At 45.7% G+C, this 24,095-nt stretch overlaps 1 protein-coding gene across 1 annotated transcript; it reads right to left on the bottom strand.

Moving 5' to 3' along the window:
* Nucleotides 1-1,743: 1,743 nt before the first annotated feature.
* On the bottom strand, nucleotides 1,744-23,037 carry LOC119925276 (transcription factor A, mitochondrial-like). Its single transcript, XM_038743379.1, has 7 exons — nucleotides 22,937-23,037; nucleotides 17,651-17,772; nucleotides 14,971-15,041; nucleotides 13,968-14,117; nucleotides 10,297-10,392; nucleotides 3,890-3,946; nucleotides 1,744-3,068 (listed from the first exon to the last, which is right to left on the bottom strand). Exons 1-7 carry the CDS (start codon nucleotides 23,035-23,037, stop codon nucleotides 2,913-2,915), a joined length of 753 nt encoding a protein of 250 aa, XP_038599307.1. The 3' UTR covers nucleotides 1,744-2,912.
* Nucleotides 23,038-24,095: the final 1,058 nt, after the last annotated feature.

Genomic DNA, 24,095 nt, shown 5'->3' with positions numbered 1-24,095 from the left:
GGCAAGCCTGTAGTGTAGCAGTGAGATATCAGAAGAGGTCTAAACCCCCTTATTTGCCATACCACTTTCAAACTCAATGCTAATAATAATAATAATGATGGCATTTATTAAGCGCTTACTATGTGCAAAGCACTGGGGAGGTTACAAGGTGATCAGGTTGTCCCACGGGGGGCTCACAGTCTTTATCTCCATTTTACAGATAACTGAGGCACAGAGAAGTGAAGTGACCTGCCCAAAGTCACACAGCTGACAATTAGCGGAGTCAGGATTTGAACCCATGACCTCTAACTCCAAAGCCCAGGCTCTTTCCACTGAGCCACGCTGCTTCTCACTGATTCTGCCTCCTGATTAGTTGTGGGTATTCCCCACTCTCAAACAAAAATACAAAAACGTGTTGCCAATTTGCACTTCCCAAGCGCTTAGTACAGTGCTCTGCACATAGTAAGCGCTCAATAAATACGATTGATGATGATGATGATGATGATTCTGCCTCCTGATTAGTTGTGGGTATTCCCCACTCTCGAACATAAATAAATACAAAAACGTGTTGCCAATTTGTACTTCCCAAGCGCTTAGTCCAGTGCTCTGCACATAGTAAGCGCTCAATAAATACAATTGATGATGATGATGATGAAGGTACAATTGCTTGCTGCACTGAGTATTTGGAAAAGGGTTGTCTGGTTAATCCGCGCATGCTGTCGGTCTGAAATTGTAGGTCGTGTGCGGCAGGATTACAGTTCCATACATCCAGGGAGGAGTTTGTCAATCAACTCTTGATACAAAGTTATACTTCTTTATTCCATGAGAATGTTTTTCCTAGGTCCCTCAAGTGTGGGAGCATAACGGGGGGGAATTGATCAAAGCTTTATTTGGACTACTACAAGTACTTACTCTATTTGCACCTCACAGAAATAGGGTAATAATAATAATAATAGTGGCATTTATTAAGTGTTGTGCCAAACCCTGTACTAAACACTAGGGTAAGCCCACGGTGATAAGGTCAGAAACAGTCCTTGTCCCACATGGGACTCACTGTTTAAGGGGGAGGGAAAAGAGGTGTTTAATCCCTATTTTATAATAATAATAATAGTATTTGTTAAGCACTTATGTGCTAAGCACTGTTCTAAGCGCTGGGGTAGACACAAAGTAATCAGGTTGTCCCACGTGCGGCTTACGGTCTTAATTTCCATTTTACAGATGAGGTAACTGAGGCACAGAGGAATTAAGGGACTCGCCCAAGGTCACACAGCTGACAGGTGGCGGAGCTGGGATTAGAACCTGCGATCTCTGACTCCCAAGTCCGTGCTCTTGCCACTAAACCACGCTGCTTAGATTAGGAAACTGAGGCACCTAAAAGTGACTTGCCCAAGGTCACACAGTAGACAAGTGGTGGAGTTGGGATTAGAACCCAGGTCTTCTGGTTCTCAGGCCAGGGCTCTTTTCACTAGGCCACACTGTTTCCCTCGTAGAAAGTACCGTAGAAAATAATCAATTCAAGCCCTCTGAATAACTTCTTAAAGCAAGCAATACATTTGCACTTTATAAACTTCTGAAACCGCATCAAAGCCCATTTTGTGTAAATTAAATTCAGGATAAAACGTCCAGATGACAATGCCCAACACTTTTCTTCATTCAAAACGGGAAGTTCTCACAGTTAACAATGGCTTAAAGCATCTCATTTGGGAAATATGCCGAAAGAGCTAAAGAAATAATACCCAAAGAAGCTTTATTAAAATGGTTTATTCTATGCGATGTAACAATGGAATGCATAGGTTTGATATGCCGTCTTTTGGGGGTGGTTAGGGGTGGGTGGGAATAAAAATATAGTCAGGAGGCTGAGGAGGGGGGAAGGGAGATGGGATGGAGCCCTCTTGCAAATGCCCATGTAAAAAAATAAAAAGAAATAGGATCACGTCAGACTCCAGAATAAGAAATGGAGGACTTTAATTCCCCCTGAGATTGGTGTTTGCCCACAATCCTGTTGACAACCTATTATAAATGAATTAATAACTACTGAAGTCAGTAATTACATATAGGTCTAACCTTCTCCAAGTATTTTAGCAAGTATTAATTAAAACCTTTGATTTGATTTGAAACGGACTACATTTTAATTTCTCCACACTCAGAAATGCTTCCCGATGTCTTGGATATTTGGGGGCTTAGTAATAAAAAAATGTTTCTGAAAAGGCTAAATACTTCCCGCTTCATTTTGGAGTCATTTTTACCGAACATGCAGAAACAAAAACAATTCAAAGTTCAAGTTTACATCAGGTAAAGTCGGTCAACACTCTACCAATGGGGCTATCAAAATCTTCCCTGCCACAAAGTCTCTCCTAAATTTTGCTCCAGAGGGTATGGTCCTCATTAAAAATGTAGAAACTCACTGGGAGAAGCCTTGTAAAAGAGCTTTTAGGGGCAAATGATAGAGAGGGGAAACAAAGCGATCTCAATTTGTTCAATCCAGTAATGGCTGAAAGGGGTTTTATCTCATTTTTCACACTCAGCATCCCCTCCAGGTCTGTGACAACAGCACGGCAGTCCTGAAAATGGACGAGTTTTAACTTGTGGCTTCTGCCCCCTGACCTTCGGACAGGTGAGCAGGGTAGGGACCGTCTCTATCTGTTGCCAAGCGCTTAGTACAGTGCTCTGCACACAGTAAGCGCTCAATAAATACGATTGATTGATTGATTGAGTTCACTGGCTGCAGACTGGCAACAAGGCGGGTATTCTGAAGTGCCGGCCCCTCCCCTGGGATAAGTGAAGCACAGATGGAGGATCCCACCTGTTGACAAATTATTGATTTTAAAATTTACCTATCATCTCCTCTTTGTCATAGTTCCAGGTAGTGACACCCAATTTGCTTCTCGAATCCCTCTAACGAGGACAACGCGATCAAAACTCGTCGCAGGATGTTATGCAGGGCTTTTCTTGTTGTCACCTTTGATTTTGCTTCTTCTACTTTTGACACACAGCAGATCTATCCGTCCAAGGTCAATCATTTGCTTTTCCCAAATCTTCATCTCATTTTCATAACGAATTTTATCTTCTTTAGCAAGTTCAAAATATACCTGTGAACGGAACATTCGGTAAACACAACCTCACAGCTGGCTGGGAAATGGATGAATTTAGCATTCAATCAATCAATCGTATTTATTGAGTGCTGTATGCAAAGCACTTGGGAGACTATAACAACAGATACATTCCCTGCCCACGCTGAGCTCAAAGTCTAGAGGGGGAGACAGATGTTAATATATATAAATAAATCATTTATATACATAAATAAATTAATTACAGATATATACGCAAGTGCTTTGGGGCAGGGAGGGAGATGAACGAAGGGAGCAAGTCAGGGTGACACAGAAGGGAGTGGAAGAAGAAGAGAGAAGGCTTCTTGAGGAGACAAATATTACTGGTTAATTCTACCTCTCTCTGACTTGTGTGTTTGGTCTGATTACTTATCACCTCCGTTGCTGGGTAGCTAATTACACACATAGAAGAATTGGTCATCCCAACCTTAGTTTTTCACTCAGACGTATTTGTTGAGCCCAGATAATGAAGACATTCTTCTACTCTCACCCGATAAATTTTACACCCTCCATCAGCAGGCAAAATGTAGTTTTAAAGTTTAGAATTTTGGTCGTCCCTCAAAAAAAATAAATACAATAGAATCAGGCCCGAGAGGAATAGATTGTGACCATTTCCAACTTTTTATTTTAAATCACAATTTACTGTCGATCGAGCAGTTCGGTGAAGCGATCGCAGTCTGTACCAGAAAAAGATGCACTTGCAGAAAGTTTTACCTGCATGTTTTTATGGCATAATGAAATAAGTCTTGACGACCATCTTCTCTGAACGCTATAATTGGGCACTTGAGGTCTTTGCCACATACCTGCTTTTCAGAACTAGGCATATTTTTCCAGGCTTCATATAACGACTTGATCTTTTCCTACAAGATAAAATCTTTTAGATTAGCAGTACTGCAAAGCAAATTTAATTTTTTTTGCCTATTTTCCACTTCCAAAGAACTCAGGTGTTTACTTAAACAAAAGCCTTCTGCCGCAAGCAAAAACCCTGAACCTTTGGCTTTAAGACACGCCGCTAAGTCACCCCACCTTACATACGTGTTCTCTCCACCCACTACCGTCCAACCCACTCTCCTTGTTCCTCCCACGCTAACTTTTAATTGTATCGCACTCAAGTCTCCTGCCTCTGTTCCCGATCCATGGCTCACACGGTTCCTGGCTTGAAATTCCTTCCCAACCCAACGCCAACCGATCAGGGAAGCAAGACGGCCTAGTGGAACGAGCACAGGCCTGGGAATCAGAGGATCTAGGTTTTATCCCCAGCTACTGTGTTACCTTGAACCAGTCACTTAACTTCTCTGTGCCTGCTTCCTCTTCTGCAAAATGGGCATTCAATACCTAAAACAGTCTGTAATGTTTTGATCACATCATCCTCGTTAGAGGAATTCAAGACCTAACAAACGGGGGACTGTGAGCCCTATGTGGAACCTGAGCCCCCCGAGGGACAACCTGATCACCTTGTAACCTCCTCAGCGCTTAGAACAGAGTAAGCGCTTAACAAATGCCATCATCATCATCATCTTGCATCTACCCCAGCCCTTAGTACTGTGCTTGGCACATAATAACTGCTTAAATGCCTCAATTATCATAATTATCTCATTCATTCATTCAATAGTACTTATTGAGCGCTTACTGTGTGCAGAGCACTGTACTAAGCGCTTGGGAAGTACAATTCGGCAACAGAGACAATCCCTACCCAACAACGGGCTCACAGTCTCTACAGCCCTCCCCATACGCAAAGCCCTCTTGAATCCCCACCTTTTGCAACAAGCCTTCCTCAATTAATTTCCAACATCCTAAGTCATATAAACCATCAACCAGCACTTATGACATGCATTTATTCAAATTATTTATGTTGATTATTCTGTAAGTACTTTTGTGACCTTTGTGGGCAGAGGTGTACTGTAATGAAATTTACATTTATTTATGTTAATAATGTCTGTCTCCCCCTCTAGACTGTAAGCTCACTGTGGACAAGGAATTTGTTTATTGTTATACTGTGCTCTCCCAAGTGCTTAGCACAGTGGTCTGCACACAGTAAGCGCTCAAGTGCCAAACTGTACTTTCCAAGCGCTTAGTGCAGTGCTCTGCACACAGTAAGTGCTCAATAAATACTGTTGAATGAATGAATTAATAACTGACTGATTTTGTTTCGTACTTCCCAAATGCTAAGTACAGTGCTTTGCATCATCATCATCATCAATCGTATTTATTGAGCGCTTACTATGTGCAGAGCACTGTACTAAGCGCTTGGGAAGTACAAATTGGCAACACATGGAGACAGTCCCTACCCAACAGTGGGCTCACAGTCTAAAAGGGGGAGACAGAGAACAAAACCAAACATACTAACAAAATAAAATAAATAGGATAGATATGTACAGGCAATCAAGAAATGCTGTTACTATTATTCCCATATTTAAGTTCCTATTGAAACTATTATACTTTAGACTGAAATATTTAACCATGATGAATCAATAGATGCAAATGCATCACAAAGGGTACCAAAACTTTCTAGGTTCAGCTAAGTCCTAATATCAGGTCATTCCAAGAGTCTATATGAACCCCTTTAATTTTGGTTCAACAAGCACTGGATTTTAAGCCCCAGAATACTATTCCCCCTTCCCCCTTGCTTCTCTATAAAATAGCGTATTTCATAAATCTTTTAGATAGTACAGTAATGGGCACTAGAGCACACTTTTTGGCATTTTTATATTCTCATACCGATGGGAGTTCAGCAAAAATTAAACCTCTGAATACTAATCAGTTACATAGCAAGGACTGCCAACAATGTTGCTACTGCTCCCTGTAAAGGGAGAAAAGATTAGCCTTAAGTTCTCTGGAACGTGTCTGATAATTCTGCTGTATTGTACTCTCCCAAGCGCTCAGTACAGTGCTCTGCACATAGTAAGTGCTCAATAAATACCATTGGTTGACTGATTTGGAAAGGAATTCCAAGGCAGTGGGACCTTCAGGCTATAGATCCTTCCTACTCCAGGGGCAACATGACCGATCAATCAATGGCATTTACTGAGCACTTATAATAATAATAATGACATTTATTAAGCGCTTACTATGTGCAAAGCACTGTTCTAAGCGCTGGGGAGGTTACAAGGTGATCAGGTTGTCCCACGGCGGGGGGGGGGCTCACAGTCTTCATCCCCATTTGACAGGTGAGGTCACTGAGGCCCAGAGAAGTGAAGTGACTTGCCCAAAGTCACACAGCTGACAAGTGGTGGAGCCGGGATTTGAACCCATGACCTCTGACTCCAAAGCCCGGGCTCTTTCCACTGAGCCACGCCGCTCTTACTGTGGGCAGAGAACTGTACTAAGCGCTTGGGGCACTACAACAGAATTGGCAGATGTGTTCCCTGCCCATAACGAGTTCGCTTAGAACAGTGCTTGGCACAGAGTAAGTGCTTAACAAATACCACAGTTAATTAATCAACTGTTAATTAATTGCTTTTCCCAAATCTTCATCTCATGTTCATAACGAATTTTATCTTCTTTAGCAAGTTCAAAATATACCTGTGAATGGAACACTCGGTAAACACAACCTCACAGCTGGCTGGGAAATGGATGAATTTAGAATTCATTCATTCAATCAATTGCATTTATTGAGTGCTGTGTGCAAAGCACTGCACTAAGCGCTTGGGAGTTAATTAATTAACTGTTAATTAATTAACTGCTAATGAATTACTAGTCTGGAGGGCCTAGTAGAAAGAGCAGGGGCCTTGGGAGTCCGAGGAACTGGGTTCTAATTCCGGCTCTGCCAACTGCTTTCTGTGTGAGCTTGGGCAAGTCACTTGGTTACCGCATCTGCAAAACATGGATTAAATCCTTCTCCCTCCGACTTGGACTGTGAATCTCCTGGGGGACAGGGACTGTGTTCAAGTTACCCCAGCATTTAGAACAGTGCTTGACTCACAGTAAGCACTTAATACCATAAAAACCCCCAAAAAACCAAAAGTGGTTCCTTCCATGGAATTCGTTTTTTGGGCAGGGTGGGCAGCTGTAACTAGCACATCTCCCCTAACTCCCCATTCCTCCAAGATGGAAGAGACCGTAAGAGGCGGCGGCAGTGATGACGGTGGCATTTATTAAGCGCTTACTATGTGCAAAGCACTGTTCTCAGTGCTGGGGAGGTTACAAGGTGATCAGGTTGTCCCACGGGGGGGCTCCCAGTCTTAATCCCCCTTTTACAGATGAGGTAACTGAGGCCCAGAGAAGTGAAGTGACTTGCCCGAAGTCACCCGGCTGGCAATTGGCAGAGCCGGTATTTGAACCCATGACCTCATCATCAATCGTATTTATTGAGCGCTTACTGTGTGCAGAGCACTGTACTAGGCGCTTGGGAAGTCCAAGTTGGCAACATATAGAGACGGTCCCTACCCAACAGTGGGCTCACAGTCTAAAAGACCTCGGACTCCAATCAATCAATCAATCAATCGTATTTATTGAGCGCTTACTATGTGCAGAGCACTGTACTAAGCGCTTGGGAAGTACAAATTGGCAACACATAGAGACAGTCCCTACCCAACAGTGGGCTCACAGTCTAAAAGGGGGAGACAGAGAACAGAACCAAACATACCAACAAAATAAAATAAATAGGATAGACTCCAATGCCCGGGCTCTTTCCACTGAGCCATGCCGCTTCAGCGGTGGTAGCGGCCTGACGACAGCACCGCCGTTGGCCCCTTGCCACGGGAGGATGAAGAGGATGCCGCCACTGACACGTTCCAGATGCCCTCTGTTCCGGGAAGAGGCAGTTTGTCCCTGAGGCCACCCTGCACGTCAGGGTGACAGGGCTGCCGCTCTTGCGCTGGCATCTACGACTGTGGCCGTGGATGCCACAGCTAAACGCTTAGTAGAGGGCTCTGCACACAGTGAGCGCTCAATAAATACGACCGAATGAAGGAGCCCAGCTCCGTTTCTGAGCCTGCCGATCCTGGCCCCGGCGGGCAGCGCGTGAGCGGGCCCGTGAGGTGCCCGGGCGGCAGCGAGCCCAGCCCGTCGCCAGGCTGTCTGGTGGGGCAAGAGGGAAACCCCTCCTTGCGCGATTTGGGGGCTGGGCAGGAGAAGCCACTCTCACTTGGCCCCAGTGAAAATTCGAAAAGCAGGAGTGGAGAGGAAGACGAGCAGTGGCATGGAAATGTAATAATTTTTCCCTCGTCCCCTACCCCTTCCTAGTTCTCCCTCCTCCCTCTTAATAATAATAATAATAATAATAATAATAATGTTGGCATTTGTTAAGTGCTTACTATGTGCAAAGCACTGTTCTAAGTGCTGGGGGGGATACAAAGTGATCAGGTTGTCCCACTCTTAATAATAATAATGTTGGCATTTGTTAAGCGCTTACTATGTGCAAAGCACTGTTCTAAGTGCTGGGGGGGGATACAAAGTGATCAGGTTGTCCCACGTGGGGCTCACAACCTCTTCTCTTCCTCTCTTTTCAGTCAGTCAATCGATGGTATTTACTGAGTGGTTAGTGTGTTCAGAGCACAGGACTAAGCGCTCGGACAGTACATTACAACAGAGTGGATAGGCATGTTCCCTGCTGACAAATTTGCAGTCAAGAGGGAGGGACAGCCACTAAGATTACAGGTAGAGGAAGGGGCAGAATAAAGGGATATGTCTGTAAATGCGATGGAGGTGGGATGCATATCGAAATACTTTACAGGTAGAGATCCACGGGCACAGGCACTGGAGAAGGGTGGGTGAATGGGGTGGGGAGGGAAAGCTTAATAAGGGAAGGCTTTGTGAAGGAGGAGGGAGGAAATTCCGGGCCAGGGGGAGGACGTGGCAAGGGGTTAGCAGCCAGGAAAACAAGATCAAGGCACAGTGAGGAGGTCGGTGCTGGCGGACTGAAGTGTGCGGGCTGGGATATAGGAACAGATTGGTGAGGTACAGTAGGAATGGGGAGAGAGCTGACTGGCTGCCTCGAAGCCGACGGCAAGGAGTTTCTGGCTCGTCTTTGCCTGCTAATAATGTTGAATTGTACACTTCCAGCCCTTAGTACGGCGATCGGCACATAGTAAGTGCTCAATAAATACCACTGGTTGATTGCGTGATTGGTGGGCAACTACTGGAGGAGTGATAATAATAATGACTGGCTGCCTCGAAGCCGACGGCAAGGAGTCTCTGGCTCGTCTCTGCCTGCTAATGCTGTTGAATTGTACACTTACAGCCCTTAGTACGGCGATCGGCACATAGTGAGTGCTCAATAAATACCACTGATTGATTGGGTGATTGGTGGGCAACTACTGGAGGAGTAATAATAATAATGATGGCATTTATTAAGCGCTTACTATGTGCAAAGCACTGGAAGTTATGGACTGAACTTTCTTTTAGAAAAATGATCTGGGCAGCAGAGTGAGGTATAGCCTGGAGAGACAGGAAGGTCTGTACAGCACCTGTATATATGTTTGTACAGATTTATTACTCTATTTTTTATTGCACATATTTATTTTGTTAATGATGTGCATTTAGCTTTAATTCTATTTGTTCTGATGCTTGACACCTGTCCACATGTTTTGTTTTGTTGTCTGCCTCCCCCTTCTAGACTGTGAGCCCATTGTTGGGTAGGGACCGTCTCTATAATGTTGCCGACTTGTACTTCCCAAACGCTTAGCACAGTGCTCTGCACACATTAAGCGCTCAATAAATACGACTGAATGAATGAATGAATGAATGAAAAGGCCAGAAAATAGGCTGAGTTCTCAAAGCAAGATATGAGTGTTTGGACCACCATCAATCGTATTTATTGAGCGCTTACTATGTGCAGAGCACTGTACTAAGCACTTGGGAAGTACAAATTGGCAACATAAACTGTCAACATAGTGTTAACTGTTAACATAACATACGTTATGTTATAAACATAAACATAAACTGGACCAGCGCAGTTACAGTTTGGATGCAGAGGAAACAGCTGACTCTAGAAATGTTGTGAAGGTAGAATGGACAAAGCAGGACCTCTAATGCTCCAACTCCAAGTTCACCCCCACACTCAGATGAAGATGGAACCCAGGTTCCAAGGGAAAAAGGCAAAAAGAACCTGTCCCTGAAGCTCCAACTTTTATCTTCACTATTTGAGAAGTGACCAAGTTATTTCTGGAAAACTTCAGAAGAGGTTCGGAACCACCTTCCACTGAAGATATAACAGTAACTCACAGGCATAGTATCAAAGGACCCAAATACAAAGTACTAGAGGTTTTACCTGCCAAGAATCCCCCTTGGCGCCCTGGTAATGTTCCGACACAAAAATGTTCTGAGGTAAGCGAGTTTCTTTGGGTTTTCCAAACACGGTTAGCTCCTATAGATGGATGAACAGAAGAAAGGATTCCAACTTACTATAATCAACTTGGTAAATAAGATTAGCAAACCAAAACTAAAAGCATTCTTCAATAATCGAAAAACAACGCCCAGGTTACAAAATGCAATCCACTGCTAAATCTTGCCAGATCGTCCTCTGCAAAACGTTTCCCATTAAACAAGTTTTCGGACTTTGACCCGAGTAGTTAGGGCCAAACGCATCCTAATTTGAACCACTGTAGATGGAGCCTATTTTCTCACCGGAGAAATGCTATACTTCATCAATCAACAGTATTTTTGGGACACCTACTGAATACAAAGCGCTATACTAAAGTGCTTGGGAAAGGCCCACAGATGAGAAATGCACATTTGCTGACCATAAGGAACATGAAATCTAATGAGGGAGATAGGTATATAAAAATATATCCAGGATTATTTTTCCTGAGTAGAGGGCTCTGCATACAATAAGCACTTAATAAATACTATTATTACTGAGGTTATTATTTTAATGTGGATGAATTACCATCGCTGTTGTTGTGCCATGCGTTTTCACTTAAAGGATTGCCTAGTGAAATTTGAACTTAAATTTCCAAAACCTTTAGAGATTACTGTTTTTGTGTTCAATACGCAATGCACCTTAAATTCAGTTCCCATTTAATATTACAAATGCAGCAGCAGAGCCTAATGGAAGGAGCACAGGCCTGGGAGACCTGGGTTCTAATCCCTGCTCTGCCACTCAGCTGTGGTGTGACCTTGGGCAAGTCACTTAGCTTCCCTGGGTCTCAGCTCCCTCATCTACCTGTTCTTCATCATCAATCGTATTTATTGAGCGCTTACTATGTGCAGAGCACTGTACTAAGCGCTTGGGAAGTACAAATTGGCAACATATAGCGACAGTCCCTACCCAACAGTGGGCTCACAGTCTAAAAGCTGTGAGCTTTTCTTCCTCCTACTTAGACAGTGAGCCCTATGTGGGACCTGATTATCTTGTATCTAGCCCTAGCACTCAGTACAGTGCTTGCCACAGAGTAAGCATTTAAGAAATACAATTATTATCACTTATTATCGTATAATTATATAATAATTATATAATAATAGTTATTATTATTATTACATAAAGGGTTCTAAAATTCATCTGGATACAATTACATGACCAGAGCAAATTTTGGGGTCTTAAATACATTTGGAGTTCACACAGCTCTGATCTGGAGTTCTGAATTCGGAGGTTTTAAGTCAGAGTCAAATAATCAGTCAATTGAAAGTATTTATTGAGTGCTTAGTGCGTGGAGAGCACTGGACTCAATGCTTGGGAGAGTACAACACAAAAGTGTTAGTACGGCATGTTCCTTGCCCACCAGGAGCTTAGTCGAGAGTGGGAGACAGACAAAATAAATTACAGATCTGTACAAAGTGCTGAGGGTGGGGTGCTTAAAGAGAACAGATCCATTGGTGATGCAGAAGGGAGAGGGAGTAGGGCAAACGAGGGCTTAAGTCAGAGAAGGCCTCTTGGAGGAAATGTGCTTTTAATAAGGCTTTGAAGGTGCGAAAGAGTCAGGGTGTCCATCCACCTCTGCATCACACAGAAACTCCTTACCGTCAGCTTTAAAACACTCAATCAGCTCCCCCCTCCTAACTTACCTCGCAGATTTCCTAGGACAACCCAGCCCGCACACAACCCAACCTGCAGACTCTGCACTTTCTAACATCCCTGCTCCGCCAAATGTCAGCTGTGTGACTCTGGGCAAGTCACTTCACTTCTCTGTGCCTCAGTTCCCTCATCTGTAAAATGGGGATGAAGAACTGTGAGCCCCCTGTGGAACAACCTGATCACCTTGTAACCTCCCCAGCGCTTAGAACGGTGCTTTGCACATAGTAAGCACTTAATAAATGCCATCATCATCATCATTATTATTATTATCCCTGATTTTATCTATCCCATAGCTGATCCCTCGCTCACTTTCTCCCTGGGGCCTGGAATGCCCTCCCCCTTCATCTCCGACTTCCCTCACCTTCCAAACCTTACTAAAATCACATCTCCTCCAAGAGGTCTTCCCTGACTATATCCTAATTTCCCCTATCCACTCTTCCCTCTGGGTTTTCCATGCACTTGACTGTGTACCCCTTAAGCACTTTCTCATCCCAGGCCCACAGCACTTATTTCCCCTCTCTGTAATTTATTTTAATGCCTGTCTCCCCCGTAGACTATAAACTCCTTGTGGGCAGGGATCATGTCTACCAACTCTATTGTACTGTACTTCCCCAAGTTCTTAGTAGAGTACGCTGCATAAAGCAAACACTCGATACCACTGATTGAAACTCGTTAAGTGGCCCATCCACTTTCACAAGCTAGAGTAGCACAGGGGTGGGAGGACTTTGCCTTGAGAAAAGTCATTTGCCCATTTTATTTCCTGTTCCACATTCACGGACATCCCATCTGCCAAGAGGTGTTATTTCAGTATTTGGATTTTTCTTTTTTCCTTTTAAACGGTGAGTAGTGTCATTCCTGAGCAATACTGGAAGCTGTTCTTCCTTATAGGAAACACATCATTTATGTCTACACTTTTACACTTCCTGACATCTGTCTCTTATTCTTGAGTTTCAGTCAGTTCCTTGGCGAGACTGACAATAGCAACATCTTCCTATTTCTGCTGGAACCCATGTCCTCAGGAAATATCTTTGTGTAAATATTATATAATAGAAATGTTTGGGCAGTGGAGTTCCATTATCTCCAATAAGCACTCTTCAGTGCTACCTATCATATAGCTTTTAATCCCAATGAGTAGTCCCAAATGAGTGACTGCTATCTAGACAGTCAGATTCCCTTTATTTAGAAACACAGAGAAACAGAGTGGCATTGGCCTGGAGTCAGAGAACCTGGGTTTGTCACTTGTCTGCAGGGTGACCTTGGGCAAGTCACTTCACTTCTTCAGTGCCTTAGTTACCTCATCTGTAAGACTGTAAGCCCACTGTGGGACAGGGACCGCGGCCAACCTGATTAGCTTGTGTCTACCCCAGTGCTTAGTACAGTGCCTGGCACATAATAAGTGCTTAACAGATGCCTTTTTTAAAGAAAAAAAAAAAAAGAATCCACCAAGCTAGCTCTCTTCCTCCCTTCAAAGCCCTACTGAGAGCTCACATCCTCCAGGAGGCCTTCCCACACCGAGCCCCCTTTTTCCTCTTCCCCTCCCCACAGCACCTGTATATATATATATTTGTACAGATTTATTACTCTATTGTACATATTTACTATTTATTTTGTTAATGATGTGCATATAGCTTCAATTCTATTTGTTCTGACGATTTTGACACCTGTCTACATGTTTTGTTTTGTTGTCTGTCTCCCCCTTCTAGACTGTGAGCCTGTGGTTGGGTATGTACCGTCTCTATATGTTACCGACTTGTACTTCCCAAGCGCTTAGTACAGTGCTCTGCACACAGTAAGCGCTCAATAAATACGATTGAATGAATGAATGATAGACTGAGTGCCTAAAGAGGAAGTACCAATCTCTTTACATTTATATACAATAAGCTTCACTTGTCCTGCAGAGGAAGAGGAAACCAAATTTAAATACTTACTCTCTTCTTTTTGGATGCTCGCCTTTTTGCCTGTTTTTCTATCTTTTCACTCTCCATAGCTTTTCTCTGAAGTGGAGTTAGCTGTGCTTGATATTTAGCCATCTCTTCTCTGTATGCTTCCCAGTCTTCATTTGCAGCGTTTTTGTACACCTACAAATACAGATGCACCCTGTTTTGACATAAAGTAACTTCGCTTATGGTGTGCCATGGTATCCGTCCAGGTGAGAACTACGGCACTTTAGCGCAAGGTTTTGCAAGAGTGCAAAGTCAGTGTTTTAGGAGAATGGAGTATACCCCGAGAAAGACAAAAAGTGGCCAAAAAAGGTCACGCTGGCTACTAAAATCCAACAATAAAAGGCACAAATCAGTTTCATGAGATCAGATCAAGGGAGTCCAAAGAGGAGAAGGGGACTGAGGACTGTTTTACATTTCTCCATACTCTGGGCCAAGCAGCAGCATACGCAAGAGTATGAGTGAGATGGAAGTTGTACTGGTCTGTTTCAAATACAACAGGAAGTAGTCGTGCTATGAACTACTGACTATTACCAGGGCTTTTCTGTCCTTCCCCATAAACCGCAGGACTGATCATAAACATAGGTCCCCGCCACCATCCTCTCACAACTGTACTTAGCATTTACATAAGCGCTTTGTACAGTGCCCTTTTAGACTGTGAGCCCCCTTTTAGACTGTGAGCCCACTGTTGGGTAGGGACTGTCTCTATATGTTGCCAATTTGTACTTCCCAAGCGCTTAGTACAGTGCTCTGCACACAGTAAGCGCTCAATAAATACGATTGATGATGATGATGATGATGCTCTGCACACAGTAAGTACTCAATATATATGAATGAATGAATGAATGAATGAATTTACTTGGCACAGGGAACTCTAAGAGGGGCTCAAAAAGTTACAAAGAATAACACATGTACATGACCACAAGTTCATGACGATAGCCCCAATTTCAGGTATGCATTTTTAATAGCACAATGGGGAAACCATGCTTACCTGCTTCTCTACTTCAGGAAGTTCCCTCCACATTTCACCAGATTTTTTTACTATTTCTTCATTTTTCATATCTGAAGAGTGATTAATTTAAGGAGACTATTAAGATACATCACCAACTAGTCTGCAACTTATTATGAAGACCAAAACCTAACTAATAGAGATCGTTACGCTAATAAAAGGAACAAGTTTAACTTTTCCTTGTTACAATTAAAATGGATTTCTTTCCTTATTTAATGCCTTCCACTTCTTCTCTTGCTTTATAGAGATCACTCCCATACTTTAAAACAATTACTAGCAAGGACTACAGGGGAACCCTACAAACCATTAGTTATAGTCCGTCCAAAAATTACAAACAGCTGGCTTAAGGAAGATTAATCGCTGTCTCCTGAAACTCATACCAAAAAGAACCTTGGTACTTTTATTGCCAGCCCTCAGTAGGCTCTCCAATTCAGAAAGTACCTTGCATTTCAATCTTAGAAATATATAACTCAGAAACTCACCTACCAACCCCACAAATCTCAAATGGCAGTTTTGGAAGACCAGAGGGAATTTCGTTTGCGCTCGCCCCGCCACTTCCCTGCAGGAACAAATGGTGGATCTCTACAGGGGAGTGGCTGAACTATCAGAAATGAAGCTCTTGAGGTGCCTGCCTGGAATGACTCCTGTAGTCTTTAGCTGATAGAGGATAAATAGAGTCAAATAAATAGGTGATTGCTCCTCAGTACATATGGGAAATAAAAATCAACCAAAAAAAAGCAGCTGTCATTAGGTAAAGACAAGTAGAATTCTTTATACTATGCCAAAGCGGCAGAAATGTGGTGCAGACATTGGACTCTGAGCAGCAAGTAACCTGAAACGCTGATCCTCTAACCAGAGTGCCCTATCCCTTTCCTTATATGTAGCATCTTTGTTTTCTATATTATTCTTATTGTCTCATCCTTTCTAATGTCTATCAACCATCCTTTCTTCCTAGATTGTGAGCCTCATGAGGTCCAGAGACGTTTAATGTATTGCCTGATTATTTTTTCCCAGCATTTAATTTCTAGTAGTATTCACTCATTCAGTCGTATTTATTGAGTGCTTACTGTGTGCAAAACACTATACTGAGGGCTTCGAAGGTACAATTCAGCAACAAATCGAATGTAGCATCATTCAGTATTCTGTACACAGTGCTTAAAAAATGCCACTACTATTACAACTAATATTTTCCTAACCTACATGCATTGTAGATTTGAGATTTCTGGCAGAGCCACCGCTACGTTAAGCATAAGTGAGAAGGCAATATGAACAGCGTGGCTCAGTGGAAAGAGCCCGGGCTTCGGAGTCAGAGATCATGGGTTCAAATCCCGGCTCCGCCAACTGTCAGCTGTGTGGCTTTGGGCAAGTTACTTCTCTGTGCCTCAGTTCCCTCATCTGTAAAATGGGGATTGAAACTGTGAGCCCCCCGGGACAACCTGATCACCTTGTAACCTCCCCAGCACTTAGAACAGTGCTTTGCACATAATAAGCGCTTAACAAATACCATTATTATTATTATTATGAACATCAAAACTGTGGATTAGTTACAGTTACTTATGCCAAGGTTACAGCCAAATCCCAGACTCACTGCTCCCTTTTCTGGCTGAAACCTCAATCCCCATTCAATCACAGAATCAAATATTACAAGAATATGCAGAATACGCTCCTTAACTGGAGCAGTTTTGGCTGAACGCTGCCTTTGCAATGCTTAATGCCCAGGGGAGCTCCTTTCCCCCTGGAACTCCTGGAGCCTCAGTTCCCCTCTTCCATCAACCTCCGTGGGTGCCAAAATTGAGAACAAGGGGCTCCTAGTTGATTTGTGCAGAAGTGGGAATGGGAGAGTAGTGGGGATTACTTGGGCCTGGAACTTCAGGTAGCAACTGTTATCCTATAAACTGTCGAATTTCTCACTAAGTCATCCTCCTCCCAGTCCTTGAGAACAAGGGAAAATGTTTTCTTCCCTTCTTCATGCTATCCTCCGAGTTTCTTACAGTGCTCTACACAAATGACACTTAAATGCTTGTAATGAGGAGGCAGCTGGCACTGAACCCTTCTGTGGGTCCCTCTGACCCACTTAAGACCAATTTTAGTTAGCCCATGATGAATGTTTATTGCCAAGGCTATTATGTTTCATCGACATCATTTTTTCTTCAATGCTGAAAGTGCTAATAATAATAATGGTGCACGTTAAGCATTTACTACATGCCAAGCACAGTATTAAGCGCTGGGATAGCTACAATACTACAATACCAGTATCATCAGATCGGACACTGCCCCATCCCACACAGAGCTCACAGTCTAACAGAAGGGGAGAACAAGCGCCGAATTCCCATTCTGCAGATGAGGTACCTGAGGCACAGGGAAGTTAAGTGGCTCGCCCCAAGCCAACCAGCCGGCAAGAGGCGGAGCCTGGGTTTGAATCCAGGTCTCCTGACCCCAGGGCCTGTGCTTTTTCCACTAGGCCACAGTCACTGCTTCTTATGCTTATTTAATGTCATCTAACCTGACAACATCCTGCTAAGGAATGATAAAGCATACTGGAAATAAATGATTTGTCCCTGATTACATAGTCAATGGCACAGCCACAAGATCACCCTGTGAATGTAGAACCACAGTGTGGAACTTTTCTGTGAAAAGTAAACCTGTAAAAACAACTGCTTACCTGGAGTTTGCTTTTTAAATATAGAACGCTGCTGGGCTAAAAACCGCAGGTACGCAGTCAAGGGACGTTGCGGCCGTTTTGCCACAGAGGATCCTTTTGAAAATGACTTTGACAATATGCACCTAGTAAAAGCAAAGTATTAATGATACGTTAACTGTATTACACTATGTAGTTCTTTAAATGACAATTTAACAAACAATTCCTTGGCTAAGTGTAGCAAGCCATGGTTCTTAGATTTTGAAAAATAATAATCCCAGCCCCCATTATTCTCAGTCTGGATTTTAAAAAACAGAATATACTGAAACACTTGGCCTCATAAGGAGCCTTAATTTTGAAGTGCAGAGAGTTGCATTATATGCAATGCATAACAAATTAACTTTGAGGATCGTCCTACAGTGGAGACCATTGAGATGGTATGGATTTCCAGAGTTTGCCTTTACACCTTTCTTTCTGGTCAGTGGTGCTACTGACAGCATCTTTGTTTGAAATTCGTGCCAAAGCCCTTTGGACCAGTGGTTACACACTTCTAGAATCATTAGGATTTAGATGTCAATATCATCTTTTCTGCATGCTTATATGGTCAATCTAAGGGTGAAAGCACAGCCTAGGGCAATTAATTAGTCTGTTGTGTAGCCCCTTTAGTTCACAGGAGATGGTGAAAAATTAAAAGGCTTAACTTGTGCTCTTAACTCCCCTCCTCCTGCCTCACCCCACGCTCCTTCACAGCACGGCAGAGAAGAGTTACGAAGCAGCATGGCTCCGTGGAAAGAGCACGGGCTTTGGAGTCAGAGGTCATGGGTTCAAATCCCAACTGCGCCACTTGTCAGCTGTGTGACTTTGGGCAAGTCACTTCACTTCTCCGGGCCTCGGTTACCTCATCTGTAAAATGGGGATTAAGACTGTGAGCCCCCCGTGGGACAACCTGATCACTTTGTAAATCCCCAGCACTTGGGACAGTGCTTTGCACATAGTAAGCGCTTAATAAATGCCATTATTATTATTATTATTATTATTATCTGGGCTTCTGACTCACTTTGGCTCTCCCTGCCACCTCATGCAGGAGCAGTAGAGGCTAAAAAGTGCAGTACTCATGGCAATTAGCTATACTGGCCTCAATCAGGGACAGTCCAGTTTGTCAATTAGTGTGGGGAACACTAACCAAATCTCCAACACTGTTAATAACATCTCACTTGGACTCTATAACACTCCTGGATTCTAGATTGTAAAATCCTTAAAGGTAGGGACCCTATTTACTAATCCTACTTGTATTCTCCCAAGTACTTGGCAGGTGCTCAGTACATTCTACTGATTAAGATTTGGTCATTACCTCTTCTCAAAAATCCCCAAACTACTCCACGACGATGTGACTGGTCATTTTAGAGTTGAAGGTGATTTCACCCATCCCTCTCCCCACCATCAAGAAAATAAAGTAAACCTAAGTGGTAGGTTCAGTCTTGCCCAGTCAATTACAGGATGTAATGCTTAAGGATTTAACAAAAGGCCTGGAAGTTAGTATTAGACTAGGCTTCAATTCCTCAGAAACTCTTTTATCTAAACAAGCTTATTGTTGCCAGTCACTCGTGGGCGAGTATGTGTGCCTGCCAAATGCCACCAGTACAGACGGGAAGGGATGAAGATGGTTTTGGAACCCCATACGGTATGAGAAGATAGCAAGGTGATGCACAAGGTGATGATCCCCTTTTAGACTGTGAGCCCACTGTTGGGTAGGGACTGTCTCTATATGTTGCCAATTTGTACTTCCCAAGCGCTTAGTACAGTGCTCTGCACATAGTAAGCGCTCAATAAATACGATTGATGATGATGCACTAGAGATGCCATCTCCATCCAAAAATTGTCACCAGCTGGGTCAAATCATGAAGGCTGGCATGCATCCAGAAACAAGCTATAGGGGCAGAAAGTCAAATGCTGGGACAACGGGGCACCAAGCTACGTAGGACACTGAAAGTCGATAAAACTCATAAGGCCTGAGACCCGGACCTATCAACAGGCAAATAATGATCAATCCAGCTTATCTATTTCAGGGAACGTCTACGAGTCACATTCAACATCAAGGGAAGGTCGAGTTCCCTGTGAGCAAAATCCTGGAATACGGTCAGCTCACCAGTGTGGAGGCAATGCTCTAAGTAGCTTTTTTCTGCTAGGGGTACTTGGAAAACTGATGATAGGATATTCAAGCAGATAGTATACGGTGAACGGAAAGGCGCCACTCAGGGAAAAATGCTTTTCACAACGTAACTGCAGACTGGTAGGGGGCAAGTGCAGCTGTCGGGCCAGTCTGGTCTGCAGTAGTCCTCAAGGAGAGGCCCCCAAAACGTTAGGATGGTAAGACAAATAAGCCCACCCAATGCCAATGCCCAGCTGAAGGGTGAGTTGAACCCTTCCACATCGTGCTAAGGAGCTGTGGGTTCCGCAGCGGCTTTTCCAGGTGTGGGGAAATCCAGCGTGGCTCATTGGAAAGAGCACGGGCTTGGCAGCCAAGAGGTCGTGGGTTCTAATCCCTCCTCCACCATTGTCAGCTGGGTGACTTTAGGCAAGGCATTTCACTTCTCGGTGCCTCAGTTCCCTCATCTGTAAAATGGGGTTGAAGATTGTGAGCCCCACGTGGGACAACCTGATCACCTTGGATCTCCCCAGCGTTTACTACAGTGCTTTGAACATAGTAAGAGCTTAACAAATACCGTCATCACTTCCAGCAGCTTCAACGGGCAGGGGCCCCTGACAAAGCCGGGGTTCGCGCGGGGCTCTGGGCCCTGATAATAATCATAATTATGGTATTTGTTAAGCGCTTACTACATGCCAAGCACTGTTCTAAGCACTGGGATAGATACAAGGTAATCAGGTTGTCCCATGTAGGGCTCACAATCTTAATCCCCATTTTACAGGTGAGGTAACTGAGGCCCAGAGAAGTCAAGTGAATTGCCCAAAGTCACACAGCCGCTAAGTGGCAGGGCCGGGAGTAGAACCCGTGACCTCTGCCTCCCGAGACCGGGCTCTTGAGCCACGCTGCTTAATAATCATAACGATAGCATTTGTTAAGCGCTTACTCTGTGTCCAGCACTAAGTGCTGGGGGAGATGCGAGGTAATGAGGTTGTCCCACGCGGGGCTCACAGTCGTCATCCCCGTTTTCCAGATGAGGGAACTGAGGCCCCAAGAAGTGAAGCGGCTTGCCCAAGGTCACCCAGGAGACAAAGTGGCGGTGGCGGGATTAGAGGCCTTCCCAGACTGAGCCCCATTTTTCCTCTCCTTCTCCCCATCCCCCGTTCTGCCCTACCTCCTTCCCCTATCCACAGCACTTGTGTATATATTTGTACAGATTTATTAGTCTATTCATTTTACTTGTACATATTTACTATTCTATTTATTTTGTTAATGATGTGCATACAGCTATAATTGTATTTGTTTGGACGATTTTGACACCTGTCTCCATGCTTTGTGTTGCCGTCTGTCTCCCCCTTCTAGACTGTGAGCCCGTTGTTGGGTAGGGACCGTCTCTCGCTGTTACCAACTTGGACTTCCCAAGCGCTTAGTCCAGTGCTCTGCACATAGTAAGCGCTCAATAAATACAATTGAACGAATGAATGAATGACCTCCGACTCCCAAGCCTGTGGTCTTGGAGAAGCAGCGTGGCTCAGTGGAAAGAGCCCGGGCTTTGGAGTCAGAGGTCATGGGTTCGAATCCCAGCTCCGCCAAGTGTCAGCTGTGTGACTTTGGGCTAGTCACTTAACTTCTCTGTGTCTCAGTTCCCTCATCTGTAATATGGGGATGAAGACTGAGCCCCCCCCCCCGTGGGACAACCCGATCACCTTGTAACCTCCCCGGCGCTTAGAACAGTGCTTTGCACATAGTAAGCGCTTAATAAATGCCATCACTTATTATTAAGTGGCGGAGCCGGGATAGAGAAGCAGCGTGGCTCAGTGGAAAGAGCACGGTCATTGGAGTGAGAGGTCATGGGTTCGAATCTCGGCTCCGCCAAGTGTCAGCTGTGTCAGACTTTGGGCAAGTCACTTCACTTCTCTGGGCCTCAGTTTCCGCATCTGTAAAATGGGGATGAGGACTGTGAGCCCCCCGTGGGACAACCTGATCACCCTGTAACCTCCCCAGCGCTTAGAACAGTGCTTTGCACGTAGTAAGCGCTTAATAAATGCCATCATCATCATTATTATTATTAAGTGGCGGAGCCGGGATAGAGAAGCAGCGTGGCTCAGTGGAAAGAGCACGGGCATTGGAGTGAGAGGTCATGGGTTCGAATCCCGGCTCCGCCAAGTGTCAGCTGTGTCAGACTTTGGGCAAGTCACTTCACTTTTCTGGGCCTCAGTTTCCTCATCTATAAAATGGGGATTAAGGCTGTGAGCCCACGGTGGGACAACCTGATCACGTTGTAACCTCCCTGGTGCTTAGAACAGTGCTTTACATGTAGTAAGTGCTCAATAAATGCCATCACTTATTATTAAGTGGCGGAGCCGGGATAGAGAAGCAGCGTGGCTCAGTGGAAAGAGCACGGGCATTGGAGTGAGAGGTCATGGGTTCGAATCCCGGCTCCGCCAAGTGTCAGCTGTGTCAGACTTTGGGCAAGTCACTTCTCTGGGCCTCAGTTTCCTCATCTGTAAAATGGGGATGAGGACTGTGAGCCCCCCGTGGGACAACCCGATCAACCTTGTAACCTCCCCGGCGCTTAGAACAGTGCTTTGCACATAGTAAGCGCTTAACAAATGCCATTATTATTATTATTATTAGAACCCATGACCTCTGACTCCAAAGCCCGCGCTCATTCCACTGGGCCGCTTTTCCCAAGCGCTTAGTCCAGTGCTCTGCACAGAGTAAGCGCTCAATAAAGACGGCTGAATGAGCGAATGACCTCTGACCCCCAAGACCGTGATCCTCTCAGGGGTATATATATATATATATATATATATATACAGGTATATGTATATACCGATATATATATATATACAGGTATATATATATACCTGTATATATGTTTGCACATATTTATTACTCTATTTATTTTACTTGTACATATCTATTCTATTTATTTTACTTTGTTAGTATGTTTGGTTTTGTTCTCTGTCTCCCCCTTTTCGACTGTGAGCAGCCCACTGTTGGGTAGGGACTGTCTCTATATGCTGCCAACGTGTACTTCCCAAGCGCTTAGTACGGCGCTCTGCACACAGTAAGCGCTCAATAAATACGATTGATGATGATGATGATGATGAAGATGATGAGGGCCCCCCCCGGGCCTCCCTCGTCCGGCGCCGCTCCCTCACCTCAGTGCCCGCGGCGGCCGGCACAGGCGTCCGGCCCAGACGGACCCGGCGGCGGCTCGGGCTCCCCGGGCCCAGCCGCTCAGCGACGCCACGGCCGCCATGGCCGCGCAGACCCTCGCCCTCTCCTCACGGGGCCCGCGCACACGGCGGGGCTGAGGAGGACGCCCCTCGCCCTCTCCTCACGGGCCCCGCGCACACGGCGGGGCTGAGGAGGACGCCCCTCGCCCCCTCCGCACTGGCCCCGCGCAAAAGAATGGACTGAGGGCGCCCCTCGCTCCCTCCTCACTGGCCCCGAGCAAAGGGCGGGGCTGAGGGGGGCGCTGAGGAGAGCGCATGCGCCCCTGGCTTTCTCCTCACGGGCCTCGCGCAAAGGGCGGGGCTGAGAAGGACGCCCCTCACTCTCTCCTTACGGGCCCCGCGCAAAGGGCGGGGCTGAGGAGGGCGCATGCGCTCCTCGCTCTCTCCTCACAAGCCCCGCGCGAAGGGCGGGGCTGAGGACGGTGCCCCTCGCTCTCTCCTCACGGGCCCCGCGCAAAGAGCGGGGCTGAGGAGGGCGGCCCCCGCTCTCTCCTCACGGGACCCGCGCAAAGGGCGGGGCTGAGAAGGGCGCATGCGCACCTCGCTCTCTCCTCACGGGCCTCGCGCAGAAGGCGGGGCTGAGGAGGACGCCCCTCGCTCTCTCCTCATGGGCCCCGCGCAAAGGGTGGGGCTGAGGAGGACGCCCCTCGCTCCCTCCTCAAGGGCCCAGCGCTAAGGGCGGGGCTGAGGAGGGCGCATGCGCCCCTCGCCCTCTCCTCACGGACCCCACAAGAAGGGCGGGGCTGAAGAAGGCGCATGCGCCCCTCGCCCTCTCACGGGCCCCGCGCAAAGGGCGGGGCTGAGGAGGGCGCCCCTCGCTCCCTCCTCACGGGCCCAGCGCAAAGGGCGGGGCTGAGGAGGGCGCATGCGCCCCTCGCCCTCTCCTCACGGGCCCCAGGAGAAGGGCGGGGCTGAGGAGGGCGCATGCGCCCCTCGCCCTCTCCTCACGGGCCTCGCGCAAAGGGCGGGGTTGAGGAGGGCGCCCCTCACTCTCTTCTTACGGGCCTCGTGCATAGGGCGGGGCTGAAGAGGGCGCCCCTCACTCTCTCCTTACGGGCCCCGCGCAAAGGGCGGGGCTGAG

This window comes from Tachyglossus aculeatus, chromosome 3 (assembly GCF_015852505.1).
Source record: "Tachyglossus aculeatus isolate mTacAcu1 chromosome 3, mTacAcu1.pri, whole genome shotgun sequence".
NCBI classification, from domain to species: domain Eukaryota; kingdom Metazoa; phylum Chordata; class Mammalia; order Monotremata; family Tachyglossidae; genus Tachyglossus; species Tachyglossus aculeatus.
The sequence above is the reverse complement of the archived record's forward strand: the minus strand, read 5'-3'. Positions and strand labels throughout refer to the sequence as shown.